The sequence below is a fragment of the Labeo rohita genome, chromosome 7 (assembly GCF_022985175.1).
Source record: "Labeo rohita strain BAU-BD-2019 chromosome 7, IGBB_LRoh.1.0, whole genome shotgun sequence".
Classification (NCBI taxonomy): Eukaryota; Metazoa; Chordata; class Actinopteri; order Cypriniformes; family Cyprinidae; genus Labeo; species Labeo rohita.
In genome coordinates, this window is record NC_066875.1 from 35,345,496 (window position 1) to 35,366,982 (window position 21,487).

The 21,487-nt window shown below is 37.0% G+C and overlaps 1 protein-coding gene across 1 annotated transcript in view; it reads right to left on the reverse strand.

Annotated features, from left to right (window-relative positions):
* si:ch73-211e3.1 (mastermind-like protein 2) overlaps positions 1-8,295 on the reverse strand; it is an 85,881-nt gene extending 77,586 nt beyond the window's left edge. Inside the window, exon 1 of the mRNA XM_051114091.1 lies at positions 7,950-8,295. Within this exon, the coding sequence (XP_050970048.1) occupies positions 7,950-7,997 (48 nt within the window). The 5' untranslated portion in view covers positions 7,998-8,295. The remainder of the gene's footprint in view (positions 1-7,949) is intronic.
* Positions 8,296-21,487: the final 13,192 nt, after the last annotated feature.

Genomic DNA, 21,487 nt, shown 5'->3' on the forward strand with positions numbered 1-21,487 from the left:
TCTTATTACGTCAGGTAACACAAATTGTTTGTAGTGTCATGTTGACTTAAAGGGATAGTTCACCCAAAAATGAAAATTCTGTTATTAATTACTCAACCTCATGTCATTCCGAACCCATAAGACCTTCATTCATCTTCAGAACACAAATTAAGATATTTTTGATGAAATCTGAGAGCTTTCTGACCTTGCTTAGACAGCAATGCAACTGACATGTTCAAGGCTTAGAAAGGTAATAACGACATTATTAAAATAGTCCATGTGACATCAGTGGTTCAACCTTAATTTTAAGAAGCAGCAAGAATACTTTTTGTGCACGAAGAAAACACAAATAATGACTTTATTCAATAATTTCTTCTCTTCTGTGTCAGTCTTCGACGCGCGTTCACAAGAGTGCCTTTGACTATTTTAATGATGTCCTTACTACCTTTGTGGGCCTTGAACGTGGTAGTTGCATTGCTGTCTATGCAGGGTCAAAAAAGCTCTCGGATTTCATTAAAACTTCTTGATCTTAGTTAGTGTTCTGAAGATGAACGAAGGTCTTACAGGTTTGGAATGACATGAGGGTGAGTAATAAATAGGGCTGCCCTCGATTAAAGATTTTTCTGGTCGACCAATAGTCGTTAGTTTTAAGCATTAGTTGACTATTACTCGCATGTTTATTAATAAACAATATAAATCATAATAATGAGTCTTTAATTGCCTACATAGCCTAATAAGCACTCAAACGCACGTAAAAAAGCTCGCCACAGTGCACCAGCGGATATAATAATTATGAACGTGTCAGGAAAAAAACGCAAGTAGACTGCATTAACGTTTTAATAATTTTTTGATAAACTAGTGCTTTCTTTGTTTTCGATTAAGAAATTAACTCATCTTCACAGTAGTGGTGTGCCTGTATGCATGTTTCATAAGGGTTACATAATCTGAGGATATTGTTTTCCATTTGAATTGGTTCATTTAAAAGTAAACATTTCACTCTTTCTCTATATATATTTTTAAGTCTTTAAGGCAAGTATACACAGTGTTTAGAAGTTTCGCGCTCAAGTTCACAGAGACCGAGACAGCAGAAAGCTTTTTTATTTTACAAAAGTACAACGTTTCGTTGTTATTCTGAGTTCGCACAAATAAATTTAGAGGATTTACAGATTCAAAAGATGTATTACTTTTATCTGTATGACCAAAAATGGAGTATTTTAAAAGCAAGTGACCGCACCGGCACCTCCATCTGTCATGCAGTGAGCGCGCTACTATTCAGATTCCACCCTCTGCACAGACACTTCAATAGCGCACATTTTTCTAGTTTAGCACTAGATTAAGCTGCCATGTAAAGTTGCTACATACGTCTTTCACATTAAAAGCCATATTTTAGGTCGATGAATGGTAGGTGAGCGTATGGATGTCCTGCCCGATGTACTGTATTAACTCACAGACCAGCCGTTAACAATCTGTCCGTCACAGACTGCATGGCTTCTCCACTCCATGTGGAATTTTTTTTTTGCGACTAAGTGACTAATAACATTTTGATCAATCAAGCCTCTTCTCGTCGATTAATGGTTAGTCAACTATTAGGGGCAGCCCTAGAAATTAAAGACAGAATTTTTGTTTTTTGGGTGAACTGTCCCCTTAAGCCCAATGCACACTATGTGATATTGGCTGTCTGGAATTTTTAAAAATTGGTATAAAGGGATAGTTTATACCAATACCAGTAAAGGGATAGTTGTTCACATCGCTATAAGAACAGATCAGCACAGAATTGAAACCTTCTGGCTAATCGATTATTGGCTAACTGATCAAGTGCTAAGCAGTACTCAAATACAATACAAAAATCTGAGGCTGCTCTGTAAGTCAGTTATTCAATCACCCTCTCATTGCCTTATAACCACGCACACGCTTTTTGCGATGATGTTCTGGGAATGCTTTCTGGACTGTTCGATATTCTCACTTTATGTCTGTCTGATCAAAGACCGGTTGCAGTTAATTTCATCACTGCTAGCGACTTATAGGGGTTATATTGGAAGGTAAAACAAACTGTATCTCATCTACCCTCAGCACATGCCTACGTTCTCCAAAAGGAGCCACAGGTTCATTACAGTCTGAGCGTGTAATGATGATGCAAGCGGGAAGCCACTGCTGGTGCCGAACAAAGACCTGTATTCCGTGCGGTGAGACTATAGACAGACAGTGTTGCAACACGGTCCAATAATGAGAAGAGAGGAGAGGGACTCAGATGATCTTGAATGATCTTCTACATGTAAACTGTTGAATTAATCATGCAAATGAGACAAAACAGAACGCTAAACACATACACAAACACCAAAACAGCTACTTAACCACAGCAACTGCACTGTTTCCCCAGAGCAAAACGAATAATCAGAACACACTGTGTCCGAGCAAATTTGTAGGCATGATGTCATTGAGTGGGTACGTGGAGATTTCCATTTCTCATTGTTTTGTTTTGCTTCGCTTTTTCCCCCTGACTTTTTTTTTTTCACATGCAATCTTCCCTTTTTCATTTAAATCCTTCACTCTGGAGAATGTGTTGTGTGCTGTACAGACTAAACACTACAGAACTTAAAGCAATGATGAAACCCAATTAGCTGCACAATGCTGAAAAACAAAACATTTGTACCAACCTAAAATGGTATGCTATTCTTATCTGGTTTTAAACTGGTGCTTAGCTGGACTCCCATCTAAACATTTCTGTTCTAAACCAAACTAAAACCAGACTGAGAGACCAGCAATTTCATCTGATTTCAGATGTTGTTCTTGTTGTTTTTAGGGTATGGTACAGTGTACATCCTAACATCAATCTCTGATCTCAAATGGCCCCTCTTCCCAGTGTCAAGTACTAGCACAACTAGCGCAAGAACTGAATTTGGAAACCCTTCATTTTTAATATTTAAAACATTTTAGCCTAATTCAGCGTCAGTGTATAAGCAATATCTAGAGAAAGAAGAACAACTCCACTCAGAGGCTTAGAACCAGTCATAAATTTCCCACATATCTGCACAGAAACAGAAACTTGGCTGCGGTTGTTCCCAAATCGGTGTGTGGAGAGTAAGCAACTTTTTAAAGCATTTTAGTTGCTGATGCAGCTAAAATGATGCTTCAAATGAATGATGTTCCTTTGGGCTCTTGAGACATAACAGATGCCGAGTTCACAGGGGGCTTTACAGTAGTTGATTGTCAGAGGTAAAGTAAGCAGTCTCTATCTATGTAGCCCTCACGTCCTCTGAGGTTTTCTCCAGAGGCAGCATATGTTTCCTCGTTGCTAAGCTCCGCTTTTCTGGTTCATTCAATAATTTGGGTTTGTGCATTTAGACTTCATTTTCTCATTCACTGCTGCGCCACTGATTTCACTTTCACTTCTGACAAAAATCAGGTGCTTGTAAACTTTCTTCCGTGATTCAGAGAGACGCAGGGGTTTCCGGTGAGAGTCACTTAAAGCTGGCAAAGCTCTGTGGTGAGTGTTCTCCAGTCTAGTACCTCTGACTGAGTTTTTGTGCAAAGTGTTGGAGACAGGAAAAGAAATTACTCAACCCAATATTCTGTCCGGGCTCCTGTTTGTTTTTCATCCCTAGGCAACACTGTTATTTCCTGGTGAGGTCTTGCCTGATCACAGTAACGCAGTTTTTCTCTCCGTTCCTCACCTTAGTTTGCTCTCTCTGTCCTTCTGGCCAACTGACGTTACATCAGGAAGTCAGAGCGATAGCAGAAACACATGAGGGTTTCCCTCCACGGGCCGACGGCCCATGCGTTTTTCCTCTCGTTCACCCTTTCGTTTTCTCAGTTCCCTTTCTTTGAAAAGAGTCAGTACCAAAGAACTGCTTTGGAACTGTCAGGGCTCCTCAGAATACGTCTGAAAAGATGTTCGTCGTTTTATTTATGACTAATGTGGAAACTATGATTGATTAGATATGGATGCACTTATGAAAAGTTGTGCACTTATAGACCACAAAGTATGTGTGCATCCATAGTGGCTAGATGTATCACGAAAGAAAATGCTACTGGATTTTGATCAGATGCTTTGAAGCTTAGAAAAAGAATCACAAACACATTCTCGTGGCAATCCGTAACAGTTTTACAATTTGGCTAATTAGTGGCTAATTTCTAAGAATTCATACAATCTCATTTATTCATTTTCCAACTTGATCTCATGATGAAAATGTAGCTGGGGTTTTCGCAAGACGTCAAATACATACCGCCATGTACGTTTCGTGACATATTCGATGTGAAATATCCACTGAGTGGCACTAAAAGAGCATTTGATTTTTGTCCCTGGAACAGATGAACACACATATGGTATGTTTTGTGTGACGTTGGTTTTGTATGTTACCACAGTTCTGACTTGCAATGTCCATTGAGTGGCGCTATAACTCTAATGCTCCGTGATGTTTTAAAATAACATCCCATCTGCACTACACCTAAACCTACCCGATAGTATGAACAAAAGCGAATGTGACATAATAACGTGATCGCAAGCATGCCCTTTTAGCTTTTCGATCTCTCATCTTTCAAATCAACGATTCCATAGGAATAATATGGTAGTCCGGCAATTCCATCTGGTAAAGACATAAATACTCAGAGACAAGCAATATTAAATTTTCCATTGTTGTTCAGTCATAGTAAAATGCGGCGCTGCCATTGAGAACAATTGAAAAAATACGCTAGCCTTGGGAAAAAATGCTTTGGTGTCCAGTTCCATGCTGGCTGTGCCACCGAGCAAGTGTGTTACGTCCGGAAAGCGAAGCATATGGAGCTGTAATCATAACTGTGTATGACAACGATTACGAAGTGCTCTCTGTTTTACCGCCTCTAGTGCTAACTTCTGAAACTGCAGTGATATGTACTAGTACGTATTTCGCATCTTGTGAAAAATTTCTCACAGGTACATTTTTTGTCATGAGATCAGGTAGACATTTCATGGTTTCACTTTAGGGGTCACTATGCTTACATTTTTCCTAAAAACTATGTTGCCGTACAAATCACATCATACGCATTCATAAATTCACCACCTCATAAAATAGTTAGATTTTCTGACAAGACCTGGTTGGAATCACGCAATTAATGCAATTTTATGACTTATTACTAACTTCATGCTCATCCTGAGCATAAACACTCATGACATTGAGAAAGAAATGTCCATCACCCACCACAACAAAACATCTGGCCTGGGCCAGCCCAACCTTTCTCTCTTTTTCTTTGTCTATATCGGAATCACTTCAACACCCTGCTATCTTCATCTCTCCCTCCCACCCATCCTTATCTTTCTCCTCGATCCACCATATGGCTCCTCTTGCAAATCAGCACAATTTCATCCTTGTCTCCTCACGAAGGAACAGCGAGTCACTCAAGGTGATGCACTGAAAACGATTCTTAGTTAGCGCGGGAAAATGACAGAGCGATTGTTTGCGGTATGAGGGTGTGCTGAGTCTCTCTCTTTGAAGACCGCTTTTGAACTCGCAAACACCGTCTCTCTACAAAGAAAAAAAAAAGCCTCAGAGTTAAATTCCTTCGCACAAGCCCTGACTCAGTGATCTCATCCTAGAAACGTCGGTAAGATAAAAGTTGGATGTGTTGTTTTAAACTTTCACCTAACTTTGAGGTGAGATCCAAGTGTATTCACGAGCGCTGCTCGCATTACAGTGAACCGCTCTGTGCGTGCACGAGATCTGAAGACTAGCGCGCGCATTCCACTTCGGCCCTTTTATTCATCCGTCAACAGCAGCTTCAAAGCGCACTGACTCATTTGGCCACAGATCAGTTCAAATCGAGTGGAGCAGAAAGATCCGGTGCGGGAAATCTACAACTGTGATACTGGATTTCAGAGAAACAACACGCTCAACACAGGAGGAACTCAGAATTGTAAATTATTTATTTATTGACATAAATATAATTGTCGTTGAACATATATAATACATGCGAATTAGAAAAATAAACTTAATACGATAATACTTTTATTACGCCTCTGGCTTGCCTAAAATAACATTCATTTACTGAGCTGCCTGTTCTTAATGACCTACTTCAAAAGATCGAAACCCTTAACCTGTGTTAAAGAGGTCAAAGGGGGTTGGAGGGCGGGACCCGCTAAAATGAATATTAATAATACACGAGTGACCGTCATGTCAACAAACAGTCTCTCGAAAATGATTGATATACGCCTTGTGTAATCCACAATTGCATTGTAGTTCACAATCATAAGCGATTTTATTCCTTGTGACAAAGGCACGTCTTGCTTTATTCTTATCCCTCACTAGTCTCATCTGTTACTGCTCGTCAAATGTTACAGAAAACGATCCGAGGAAACTCCCTCTTGAACTAAAGGGAAACTTATGAATACTGAGAATATGGGACTGTCCATTGGGGGTAAACATGCTGTATCTGTGGAAATACAATAATAGCTTTCGGAAATGTGTTTGGGCAAATCCATGACAAAGCGAAGGCGAAGGGGGCAGTGCGTAAATAAGGCTCGTCATTGAACGTTCCCCTTCAGTTTATTGATCTACAAGAAACTGAATAACATGGGATCTCAAGCGTGCTCTAAAACAGACAGACACATAGACACTCTCCGCTTGCTTATATGAAAATCAGTGATGCAAGAAGCACTCTAGTCTTTCTTATTCTGATAGTGAACGAGCCCTCCGCCACCTTTATAATCCCATTACGTATTGTGCTATAGCTCGGTTTAATCCTGGACACACTGACAGTCCTGTCCCGCATTTCAGCCACCGTCTGTCTCTCTTATCTCTCAGCAATCCACATTAACTGTTAAACACTAGGCTTAAACGCAGCCGCAATTCCGACAGTGAAAACTCACATTATCGTTCATTGCGAGATGATTTACACAGCGCCCGCAGCCCCAGAGCCGCGCTCCCGTCCAAGTCCCCAGTTTTCAGTCTTTTGTTAGCGAGCGCAGCCCCGCTGAGTGTCTGATAAATGCCATTTCATTCCAACAAGCAGACCACATGCTGCTTTAACAGTGTGGGGTTTTACCTCTCTGACTCTACATTGCCTTCAGCCGTATGTATGAAAACAAAGGTTTTATCAATCGTCAAGTTGCGTTACATGCATCGATGAAGCAATCCATGCTACCGGTTTAAATGACTGCGCTGATAGGATCTCCAGTCTCTTTCAACCTGCTATTCTCTCTGAATCAGAGTTTGTCATCGCAGACTGTGAGTGTAATGGCAAGGCTTTTAAATAACTAGCATTTATTATTCATGTTACTAGCACATTTTTTTCATAATTGCAAGAAATCACACTTATATTCATCAGCTACTTATTCCAGTAGTGAATATAATCTATTCAATTAGTCACCAGCACTTCCTCTGCTACTAGTCACTATCCCAGCAGTGACAAATAACCACTCTATTACTAATAGTAACAAACTGTACATTTATCACTGAATTCTACAGGGATTCGAGACTGATGGTTATTAGTTTACATTGCATCTTTATAAGATACTAGTACTTTATCTCCTATCTAGCTCAACTGCTACCAGTCATGTTGAAATAGCCGTCTTACTTGTCATATGGCTAGTCAAAATGACTACTTCATAATTCAGTAAAAAAAAAATCCTAGCAAAATCAATATAGTAAATGGAACTTCCTCGGAATGTGTGTGTAAATGCGTGGGACAGCGCCAGTTAATCTTTGATGCAGTCTTCAAGCTTGTCATCTAATCTCTGTCTGCCTTATCTAACACACACAAAACCCTGGGATTTCTCCGCTCAAGTTTCCAAACTTCACTGTGGAGCTAAAGCATAACAGTAGGAGTGTTACAGTTTAAAAAGCAACTGCTGCGTAAAAGCCAGTGTGGAGGTGTATGAGGTGCGCGTACTGACAAAGTGAAATACATAAGCGGGGTTTAGTTGTAAACACCGAATGATCGTAACATTGGAGCGAGCCACCATTCAAAGCAATCCAATAATATGAAACTCATAAACTCACTAATGGGTCCATGCGAGGTGAGTCTAGCCGCTGGGAGACCAGAAGCATCTTGGAGTGCGGGTAAACCACGTAGCCACTGTTAAATCCACTTTGTTTCAGTATGTGTAAACTGTCTTACAAAGAAAAGCCTGATTGGGAATCTAATAAAATATGGTTACTAGAAGTCTGGAAATTGCGCTATCGCCCAGTTGTGCGCGCGACAGCCAACTAGGAATGACGATTGCGTCCGAATGAAAGCTAATCTGACATTCCGTTCAAGCGCCAGTCATGTTGATTCTCTTGAACAGGGACTAATAACACAAACGTCTGTATCAGCTCTCGCTCTACACGGCCACTTACGATCAGAGAGCTCTGTATCTTCCTGACTGGTGGGCGGAGTCAGGCCGTCCATAGGACGCTCCTCTGAGCGATGTCACAGAGGAGGAGACGCAGATGTTCCACTCTCCGTCTGCGCTTAAAGGGACATTACGTCGCTCTGCTCTAGTTTACACGCGTATGGGCTTTTCACAGTAGTGCTGGGGATTTTGCTTCATCCCTGTGACTCGAATCGTTTAAATCCGTTTTATGTAGGTTGTAGCCAGGGTCTTTTCTTTTTGTGTGTTATGAATGAGTCACTGAACAATTTACTCACTCCAATTATAAACAAGAGCATAGAACTGCACACACACACACACACATACACACACGCAACCTGTACATCATTCATTGACACAATGCAATCTCTAGCTCCTTACCCTAACCCTACCCATCAGGACTAAGTGCCTCACCCAAACCCTTACCCTAAACCTTACTGTTACCCATTTATAAACTGATCCTAAAACCAAGTCTTAACCCTCAAACAGGCCTTTAAAGGGGTCTCAAAAAGTGAGGACTGTCCAAAATATCATCACTTTACTCTATATGTCCTCACTCCCATGGTGTAAAACTCAAACTGGGCCTCACAAAGATATAGCTATACAAGTGCACACACAAACACACATACAGTTATATGCAAACATTTTACAATTATGTATTGCAGTGATTCTCAACAGTGTTGGGGAAAGTTACTTTTAAATGTAGTGCATTACAATATTGCATTACTTCATAAAAAATTAACCAATTGTGTTACTTAGTTACTTCTTGTGAAAAGTAATGCATTACGTTACTTTTGCGCTACTTTTTGTCACCTTGGATGGGCTTGCTCATTTATTTTTAAAGGAGAAGTTCACTTCCAGAACAAAAATTAACAGATAATTTACTCACCCCCTTGTCATCCAAGATGTTCATGTGCAGCTTCAAAGGGCTCTAAATGAGCCCAGCCAAGGAAGAAGGGTCTTATCCAGAGAAACGATCGGTTCTTTTCTGAAAAATTGACAATTTATGTACTTTTTAGCTTCAAATGCTCGTCTTGTCTTGATTTTCCATGAACTCTGTGAATTCTGGTTCAAGACAGGGTATGTCGAAAAACTCCCATCTCATTTTCTTCTCCAACTTCAATCATCCTGTACTGCTGCAGAAGTACCGACCCAGTGTTTACAAAGTGAAAGCCCAAATAAGATCAAATGCCCTTTACAAAAAAAGGTAAAACAGCGTCGTAGGGCGATTTTCTCCTTTAATAACAGAAAACTCAGAAGTTATATTTTTGGCAACTGTAAAGACTAGGGGTGTAACAATACATGTATTCGTACCGAACCATCATGGTACCTGCATCTTGGTTCGGTGCATCAGGCCTAACAAAGAATACAGGCAATTCACCCTCAATCCAGAAGGCGCCTGCAGTAATGCAACTGTTTGATAACCACCGACAGAAGAACAGCGAATGCCAGGAGTTGCGCACTTGAAAACAAAGCCCACTGGACAGTGACCATGTGCTGATTCGCAACGCGTCTCTCACTGACAAAGGAGTATAATGTTACTTTAAAGGCTGTGTGCTGGCACGATTACTTCAACTTTCCTCATACCAGCAACTTAAACAAAAAACAAATAGAATGTCGCTTTCTGCCATTTGAGTTTCCTTTCTGTCACAAAACTAAACTGAAACCCAGCAAATATAGGCTACATTAAGCATCGCACAACTTTTTCCCTTGTCTATCAGACTAAATTAAATATATTATATTATTAAATCTATTTATATAATATATATAAAGTATTTATTCCTTGTATGTATATATGTACTGCAGAATGTATAGCCTATATATGACATTAATTTTATATAATATTTAGTATTTTCACACGTAGGTGGAAAACAATTTAATTGGTCTGTTTAAAATAAATAAAAAGAAACCTAGCATATTAGATTTTTTTCTGTTGTACCGAAATCGTATCAAACCGTGACCCTCAAACCGAGGTACGTACTGAACCATGACATTTGTGAACTGTTACACCCCTAGTAAAGACCCTTTCACACCAAAAGTGAAATTAATAAACCTCAGGCTGAAGGAAGTGCCTTTGGTCTGCACCTCACTATCGGTTTTTCTCAACACAGGACAGGAGAGGTGTCAGTGAATAAATGGGAAAACAAAGTAACGTGTTAATTATTTGAAAAAGTAAAAGATATTTTCTTGTAAATTGAAAAGTAATGCTTTACTATATTAGTTACTTGCAAAAAAAGTGATCTGATTACGTAACTCATGTTACTTCAAATACGTTACTCCCAACACTGGTCCTCAATAGTCTCAACTGGTGGACTTTAACTTTAACTTGCTACTACTTTTGCTGTAAATTCACTTGTCACTGGTAATGTCATGAATGATAAACATAAATACAGTATTTAGAATAATAATAATTATGTTTTTTTTTTGGTAAACTGATTACCATCTGTGAACCTGGACCACAAATCGTAAGTAGCACAGGTATGTTTGTAACAATAGCCAACAATACATTGTATCGGTCGAAATTATCAATTTTTCTTTTATTCGAAAAATCATTAGGATATTAAGTAAAGATCATGCTCCATTAAGATATTTTGTAAATTTCTTAACATAAATATTTTTGATTAGTAAATGTAATTTGAATAATATGCATTGCTAAGAACTTCATTTGGATCAATATTTGTTTTTTTTTGCAACCTCAGTTTCCAGATTTTCAAATAGTTATATCTCGGTCAAATATCGTCCTATTCTAACAAACCATACATCAATGAAAAGCTTATTTATTCAGTTTATTGTAGACCATAGGGAAAATAAATGAACACAATATTTTTAATAATAAAAAATCATAAAAAAAAAATCACCTGTGCACTTTGTTGTTAGACTTTTTGTGTGTCTCAAAGTAATTAAGTGCTGATTATTTCACAGGAAATAAAAAATGCAGAAAACAAGTGGAATATACCATCCTTTCCATGAAGAACTGGTTTAATTGGTTCTAAGTGGCTCAAACAAAACTATGAGTATCTTTCAAAGATTTAAAGCCACAAATGTGGAAAATGTGGACAATTCCAGGAATTACTTTTGATCATATCAACTTGCTATTTTGTACACACAACTTTGTTTCCTAACAGGCTGAATGGAAAAACAGTCCAATAATGGCCTTTTCCCATTATGACATTATTTTCTGCTAATTTGGATATCTACATGATCATCATCATTATGAACCACACATCTGACAATAGCTAATAGCTGATCTCTAAACACAGATATAGTTTTCAACACTATTCTAATGGGCTTTTCTTTGACCAAAAGTGAAGAATCGTTAAGAAAGTACAAAAAACTAAATCCAAAATTACTCGTTGCACCAGCTCACATTTAAAGAGAGTCAGATAGGTGAACATATTTACATATAACCTACAAAACAGTCTCATATCAATGCTGGCACAAACAGAAAGAGAGAAAGAGTGCTCTAATCCTTTACTTGCACCTGGAGTCAGGAGAGTTTAGGTTACAGAGCGCTTCTCACACACAAACACACACGCACACACACATAGAGGCACCCCCTCTCCCAAGCTCTTTCACACACAATGCGCACACAGAGAGGAGCCCCCCGCCCTGCTCATTCAAATACAAGCCTACAATACAAAGTTAATCACTTTTCATGTTTTGACAAGCATTGGGAAGATATGGCCCCTAGAGCGTGAGGGTTCGATATCAGTTCAAAACAGTTTCAATTGTATATGCTCGTCTTTATCGCCGTTCTGTGTTTGTGCTTCAGATATAATGCCACAGCTCGCATGGCAGTACATATGGTTAGACAAACACACAAACATACACAAAAAGCGCAATCCCACAGTGATAGCAATCTCAAGCATTCAGACACTCCCTGCAACTCCTTCATACGCATCAGGTTACAAATGTGCTAAACCTCTTCTTCACCCTCTAACCCACCCCCTTTTTTCTTCCTGTGTCCAACTGCATTGTTGAGTGTTCCAACTCATACATACTAAGGCTATCACAATGTCGTACACAGCCAGAGGGAGAGAGAGAGAGAGAGGGAGAGGGTGCTGCTCAACGTGAGTAGTCTAAACAAGAACGCTCCTTCTATCGACTTGGTGTTTATGCAGTGATGTCACTCATTCCAGTTAGGCTGACATGAAGGTTAAGGCCTCGCTGGTTTATGTGTTAGGGAGTTCTCCAGGTTTTTCCGCCCTTCATTTCTTTGTCTTTCCTCTGCACGTGCAGTGTGTGTCGAATGGATGTACAGTGTACACACATACGCTGACTCTCTTTCTTCCGTTCTTTCTGTCTCATTCATCATCTGGACAGCTGATACAGGCAAAATGCCGGTTACATTTTCTCCGTTCGATGCCTTGCGAATTCAATTAAGCTGATGATTGCTGAGTGGAGTCTTGGAGGGCCGAAGTAACACTTTAGCGCAGTCACACACAATGCACATGAATGCAGACAAGCACCACAGCACCTCTGAAGCACAGTGTTCCAAAAAGAATTATGGTATTACCATGGTTTTTAGGATATGGTGCCATGGTAATACCATGGTAATATTCCACAGATTATTAAATACCTAGGTAAGCATTAAACAAAAATGTGAAAAAAAAAAATAATAATAATAATTAATTTGTAATTTAAAAATTAATTTTTATATGTATACACAAAACACTAACGTTTTTCTTTACTACTGTTTTTTAATACTGTGAAATATTATTCCAGTTGTGACCCTGGACCACAAAACCAGTTATAAGGGTCAATTTTTTTATATTGAAATTGATAGTTCATATGAAAGCTAAATAAATCAGCTTTCCACAGATGTATGGTTTGTAAGGATAGGATAATATTTGTCTGAGATACAACCTTCTGGAATCTGAGGGTGCAAAAAATCAAAATATTGAGGAAATTGCCGAATGGAGTTCTTAGCAATGCATACTACTAATCAAAAATTAGGTTTTGATATATTTACGGTAGGAAATTTACAAAATATCTTTATGGAACATGATCTTTATTTAATATCCTAATAATTTTTGGTATAAAAGTAAAATAGATAATTTTGACCTATACTATGTATATATATATATATATATATATATATATATATATACAGTTTAACTGTTTAAACATTTAAATATTTAAAATATAATTTATTCCTGTGATAATGAAGTTGAATTTTTAGAAGCCATCAGGAATCATTTTAATGTGCTAATTTGGTTCTAAGTAAACATTTGATATTACTAGCAATGCTAAAACCAGTTGTGCGCATAATATTTTTTTTAATGAATCAAAAGTTCTGGTTATGCAATTTCAAGAACAGCTTTTTTTAAAAAAAATAAAAATGTAACATGTAACAAATTTACTGTCACTCTTGATCAAATTAATGTGTCCTTGCTGAACAAAAGTATTAATTTTCTTTTAAAAAAATGTTACTGCCTACTGATGTTTAAGCTGAAATCACCTACATTATGGTGACCATCCAAAGATAATAGCTTAATAAACATCTTAAATAATAGTCTTAATTAAAAAAAATAAGTCACAATAAAACTGTTTAAATGTAGAAATGTTTGAGTGAGGGTGGGTTAAGGGTTATGGGCTATAAAATATCATTAGCTCAATATTAAAATAACAGTCAGTGGAAAACCCCACCATAATAGAAAAAGTAATGTGTGCACGTTTATATGTGTGTTTATCTTTATACGTGTAATGGGATAAATCATTATTGCTTGGCCAAAGTCAGTGCTTCCATTTTCCCTTGTTATATTAGGAAAAGAATAGCAAGTAAATTCCACTAAAATTATCATAGTCTAGCAACAAGAAAAAGGAACGAGGAAGAGAGACACAGAGCATGTAAGAGAGAGAGAATTTTTAGGGAAAAAAAAGTGCATCATGAATATCTTCCGTATTAGTTTGGCAGGAACTTTCGGGAACATTGTGTTAATGATTAATATGAAGTTCATGCCTGGCAGCCTCTCTCTCTCTCTCTCTCCCTCATACAAACACACTCACACACTCCACACATAAAATAACTGACTCCTCACCATCTCTCTCTCTCTCTCTCACTCTACTTCCCCCTCTTTCCTTTTCCCATAGGCCCAGAGATGGCCAAAATCAGCATAGCCAGTTGTCAAGGTAACCTCAATACAATCTATTTACCCACCTCTCCTCTCACTCGCCAAGGTCAGCTCTCTCCCTCTCTCTCTCCTCCTCTCTCGGTTTTGTTCTTTGAACAGCAGGGTAGAACACCCCCTAAAACCATCATTAGCACAAAACCAAAAGAACTGACAAAAGAACAAGAACTGAACTTTCCAAGCCACCAGTCTGCCACTGCATTCAGCTCTACTCTTAGGCCTCCCATTATTGAATTGTAATTTCCATCTTCCCCAAACACACATTCAGACACACTCACAACGTAGAACTTTTCTCTTAAACCAAAGAGAGATTAGTGATTATAAAGACCCCCTGCTACAAGGCAGCGCTTAAACTAAAATAAATGTGGTATGCAGAACTACAACTTAGAGAACTTCTTTCTTTTGTTTCTCATTTTCATGTTCAACATTATTGCCATACACATATAAATATATGCATGCTTTATGCTAATCTAAAGCACACTCAGCTAGAGCTCCAATGGACTACTTGCACTGGGCCTCGTGACGCACTTCCGTTTTGAAAGTATATTTTCAATGTGCTGTAATCATCTAGTTGACTTAAACGTCTAATAAAATGAGATTTCGCGGGAAGATTTCAAATTCTGAAATTTTCAGAGACAGGAGAAGACATATTCTGATAATTACTGTGTACAGAATTTTTCAAACTCAACGGAACCCGAAGTTTTAATCCAACATAAACCGATCTGAGAAAGCAGTGGCTGGTAATCATACGTGATTGTTCATCACAGGGTGTCAGTGCTCTAAAGTGGCAAAGCTGCAGTTTGTGAGATCTGATGAATAAGATCATAATGAACCTTTATTTATGTGTATTAAATATGTTAGTCATTATTCTGTGTCATATTCATCATTTCACTGTATGTAGTCTAATGCCAAAATATGAATATCCAATAGTCGCACTGTCAGCATGTTACTGTTAAAATGATTTAAATGTTTAACATCGTTAATTATGTTTAACATTCAGCCATTTAAACAATGGAATAAGGAGTAGGGGCTCCAAATAAGAGCTCCAACGTATACAAACAAATGGTTGTACTATAAATAAAACCAAAAATTGCAATTGTAGTTAAACCATATAACCAAAAATTAACTCGGGTTTTACTACACTGTCCATAGTTTAACGATGGTAGGCTATTTGTAGTAAAAGTGTTGTTATACAAATAGGGAAAACATGGCACTTTTACTATAGTAAAACCACAATTAATTTTCGTAAGGGTGTTTATTAGTCAAACTCATTTAAAACTGTATTCATCAGATATTAAATATGATCAGTAAAAGATAAATACCGTTCGTGAGAATGCGGCAGGTTAGTGGGGAAATATATTTATTTATTATTCAGAATGCACATACCAAAGGGAAATATATTTATAGTAACCTTTCAGCAGGTTGAATATGATTAATTATTTTTTTTTTAAGAAATGCCAGCCCTAAAATGTAGTAATAATCTGCGTTTTCATTAGAAACTGTCTGTATGTAGGTGCGCTGAACGCTAATCGGAAACTACCGAGCCGTAACAAGTAGAACGCGGAAGTAGTTGTGCAAGTAGTCCATTGTAACCAATAACAAAGAATGCTGTTCCACACTGACCAAACCAGATAGGTAAAACCCAGTTTATGTTATAAACACCTTCCTGGAGCCCAGTACCTTCATAGACAGGCAGAACACTGTCTTGTAACTACACCAACATTAAATGGACCAGGAGATTTCGGAGAGGATAGCAATAGCCAGAGCCTGGCAATAGCAAGATAGTTTTGAAAGCAAGATCCCACCTTCCCTGCATAATCACGCTGCAAAGCCACGCCTCCTCCAAAACACACGAACGAGCACAATCAGCGACACGATGAGAGACGGTGTTGGTGAAGGATTGAACACAACGCTGTCAGATTACCTCATGTCTCATTCAGCAGTGAGAAAACATTACAGTACATAGCGCATAATATTACAATAATAGCGTTTTCCACTCTTGCTCGGTCTGCATTGACGTCACTTTCCCACCGGGACACGCCCCCTCAGCCGGACTGAGTGGCAAAAGAGCCTTCAGCGTGAATGGAGTTAATAGGGAAGATGCGAAAACGAGTGTAAAACAAACGATAATCAGTTTAAACTAAAGGTTGCTGAGCTCGATATAATGTTCCTAACAACTTAACAAATATCCAGTGGTCAATGGATATTGATGCAGCCAGGAATCGTGTTTTCTAACACTTACATGTGTCTGATTTTGACGTCAGGGAAAATAAATAAGGCAAATTTGCCTGTGAACTCATTTTTTTTTTTAAATACAAAATAGTTTGGTATAAACCCGGTGATCACTTATATCAATGTTATATATATCGTCATATCGTCCAGCTGAAAAACGTATATAGTTTTTGTCAGTGTTTATTTAAAAACATTCAAGATGGTAAATATTTAGTTGATGAACTGTCAATACGATATACTATAATACAATATATAGGATATGATTTTACTGCACAATTCAACATATTAAAATGAAATGACAAATGCAAATCTGTGTTTCACTGCCTGGAGACCAGGGGTGTTTCTAGGATTTAAAACATCCCGGGCTGGTGCCAAAACATCAGGGGCTTGTGGTAGTTGGTGGGAGCTCACATCATGCTCACATAAGATTTTGTTAGACACAAGTGGTTGAACCTGGATCCTTCTAGGTGGGTCCGGGGGCGTTAAACTGGGTGTTAAAGACCTTGTCACACTATTAACAATAGTAAATAGTAATCACTGCAAATAGCAAACATATCAAAGTATTATAACAAAATTATAACATTACAAAAATATGTTAGACAAATAAAATAATGCATTTGAAAATGTATTTATAACTATAACAAAATATATAGTTGCATGCAAAAATAGGGCCCTAATTTTTTCCCAAATTCCGTTTTATTTATTTATTTTTCAAATTCTGTTTTGTTTTCATTTTTCTGGTCTTCTTATTAATGGTTAAATTTAATTTTATCAAAATGTATTTAATCATGTGTAATTAATTAAAACCATGAATCTTACACAAATTACCGTCAATTTATCAAAAGTTAAGAAAAATTACATGTTTAGGACCCTATGAAATGTTTATTTTTTCTCACTTTACGTTTTATTGTTACCAAATATGTTTTAGCATGTCTGTTTATTTGAATGCATAAAAACAACTTTTATTTATTTTTACAATAGCCTTATGGAATTTTGTGTTGTGTATTTTTTCTGGTTATCAGATGAAGGTATAAAATATTGATTTAATTGATCTTTTAATGAAAATTATAAAATAAAATAAATAAATGGGATTTACTATTAAAATGTAAAACATGGAAGAAATATTGTGTGAAATGTATACATTTTTATTAATTAATAATAGTAGTAGTAGGCACGTACATTATACTGAATGATTAATAAAGTTAAACCGAACTTTTATTTTGAGGGGTTGCCGACTTGCCGTGAATACCTTTAAATTTCTATATATATTTGACGCTTGTTTTACTCAAATGAAACAGTGAAATGCTCATGAAGTGACTCTCAGAGCAGTTCTGGAGATGTTGTTAGTGTATTTATGCCCTCGTTTAGTGAAACGGCAGACGCTGAAATCACTGCGCGTGTCAGTATTACATGTGTAGAAAACGAAACCGCGCATCCGCGCCGTTCATTCATAAAAAGACACGCAGAACATGCAGGATTCATATTTAAATAGTCTTTTGCGACATGATATTTACAAATACCGGTCCATATCGCGATTTGATTTACGTTTAATGACCAACTTTTGATTAAATTATTCAAACTTTGTCAAATTCCGTGGAAATCATAGGGTCATACAAAAAAAAAAAAAAAAAAAAAAAAAAAACATTCGTGGCTGGAGTAAAAACTTTCGTCACATGCATATTCTCTATAGCGTAATGGAACACACTGATGACGTATCATGTCTGCGCAAACAGGGTGCGCGGAGGTATGCAAAAACATTTGTTTACAGGCAGGTACCATAGCCTATTGTAATGTTCGGACCGAACAATCTGATTGGTCGAACATTTTATGGTCCTATGCTTTCCATAGATCAATACATTTAGACCACTTCGATGTGAACAGCCCTCATAAAAAAAATGTTTTTGAACCAAATTGCCTACCCTGCCTTTACAAGTATGAAATGTGTTTTTTTGTTTGTTTGTTTTTGATTGATTTGATGACAGTTTTCATGTTCTCTGAATCTCAGCACAGTTGAGCCAGATATGTCAGTCAGAAAATAATTCATAATCTAAGAGCTCAAAATGTGTTGTGACTGTGTTTTGCCTTTGTAGGTGTAGAGGTTTTGCTTGATGGTGCTTCCTAGGGATAGAAATGGGAAGAAATGGGATATGGTAAGAAATTCTCAGCAGGAGCTACACTGCTGTTCAAAAGTTGGGGTTGGTAAGATTTTTAAAAATGTTTTCGAAAAAAAGTCTCTTGTTCACAAGTACTGCGCTTACAGTGAAATATGGACAAAATGTTTAACCCAATCATCTGGGTAGTTTTATTTAACTCCATTATAGTTTTATAGTATTATATCTATTATAGTTTTATTTAACTCTAATATAACTATTGTTTTAAAATGACTGTATGGCTGTCTTAAAATGAACCCAAAATAGGTTATAAATTAAAAATCAGACACATAATTGCTAGAGGCATCAGCAATAATCAAAAGGTGAACATTTATGATTAAAAACAAAACAAAAAGGTTTTTATTTAATTATTATTTGATTATTATTTATTCAATTTGTTCATTTATTGAACATATTAATAACTGATCATTTCCAAGCTATTTTTGGTTCATTTTAAGCAAAAATATAGTAATGTTTAAGCAATAGTTGAGTTAAAACTGCCTAGAAGGCTGGGTTTAATATTTAACCCACTCATTGAGTTTGTTCATATTTCATCCAGGTCTGGGTTGTTCTTAACCCAGCATTTTTTAGAGTGTATTTAATCAAAATACAGTGAAAATGCTGTGAAATATTATTACTAATTAAAATAACTTTTCCGTTTTAAAATGCAATTTATTTCTGTGATGGCAAAATTCTAATATGCTGATTTGGTGCTCAAGAAACATCTCTTCTTGTTATCAATGTTGAAAACAGTGCTACTTCAATTTTTTGTGAAAACCAGGATAATTTTTTTCCTGCCAGGATTCTTTGCTTTCATGGCAAATGTAAATATAAATGATCTTTAACAATGTAAAAGTCTTTGCTGTCATTTTTGATCAATGCATCTTTCTAGATAAAAATATTATTTTTTTTTCAATTGTTTGAAAGGTAGTGTATCTGTAGTATTTTATCAGATCCATTGGCACAGAAGTTCACCACCAGAGGTCCTTGTCTGCGTAATGTTATTTGTGTTGTCATGGTTTCTGTTCTTTGTTTGCACCTGTTCTTTGTTCTATTTGACAAGTCACCTGTAATATATCCTGCTTAATCTCTTGGCTTCTTGCGAAGTCTGGAGTTTTTTCTGACTTAATGACTAATGACTTTTCTTGAAGTACAATTGACCATTGACTTGTGACACATGGGTTTTCAACTCTTTATCTGGATCCTGTATTGTTTAATGTGGTGTTTTGAAGTGCTTTAAAAGCTTTTTAAGCATTCTATTTTTTTTATAAGAATCAAATTCAACAAAGCACTATTAGTAACATTTACAATAACAAATCACCTGCCTCTGTAACAGAAAAGAGAGAGAGAGAGACTGACAGCACTTTTAAATGGGTCATCGGATGCCCGTTTTCCACTAGTTGATATGATTCTTAAGGGTCTTAATGAAGGGTCTATAATATACTTTGGTTAAAAATTCTCAATGGTTGTGTAAAACAGCACCCTTTTTACTTTGCCAAAATCAGCTCTGCAAAAATCATCCTGTTCTGGTCGAGGCTGCTTTAAATGCAAATGAGCTTTGTTGTTTGTTAACAAACAACTTTCAGCAATATTAGCACTTGAAAGTAGAGAAAGTATGATTAGTTTTAACTATATTTTAATTGTTAGGGTTTAGATAACTGTCAGCGATTAGGGTTACACTCTTAACTGGATCCATATTAGTGAAAATATACTTGTACATTTGTTTAGTAGATGCTTTTATCAAAAATGACTTAGAAAAAAGAACAATATGAACAGAAGCAAGCATAGTCAGCAGTACAGAAGAAGAACATGTAGTACTACAATATCTTATTTCAGCTGAGGCCTAGAACAGCACTTCTATAATATACATATCTAATATTTCTGTGCACAAAGTTTCATCTGTATTAAGTGGCATATGCTGGGGACTGGAGATGCATGGTGTGATTTTGAAGTGTAAGTGTGTGCAGTGTTTTATGAGCTTACTAGAGGAAGCTCCCAGTGTTAGCAATAGGTCAGTAAATCCTTTGTGCCCTGCTGGCAAAGCTGGCACTGCCACACTACAAAACTCACTGCCAACAACTGAGTAATTAGAGAGAAAGAGAGAGTGAGAAAGAGAGGAAAGACACTGTATGGTAGAATGAGACTTGTAACTAAATCTGCTGAACTGCCTCACCTTGTTTGCTTTTGCACTCATTAGCCAATGTGAGTCAGTCAGTAGGGTGTGTCAGAAATCACAGCATGAACTTTGCTCATGTACATGCGCTAGTGCACGCAAACACATATATACATCAGTTAATAGGTCTGAATTTTGCATTTACTCATTTTAAGTCAACATGTGGAGTTACACAACCCACTGTAATTCTGTTATGTAATATACATCTCATATTTAACAAGGAAAAAATGCATTATTGGGAACTGATTGGATTGGGGATACCAGAATGGAAACATAAAATAATAAATGATAAAATAAAATAAAACTACACTGTTTGTTTTTGATTCACTAAAAAGAACATAGCAGTCATTTGTTTGAGAAATGGACTACACTCTTGACTACACTTGATTTACTGCATAGATCCGAAAGTCTTTTAACTTGAGCGCCATGTTTTTAGAATTGCATGTCATGCACAAGACACAGCAAAAGATGTGAGATCTGAATGTAATGGTCATAATAA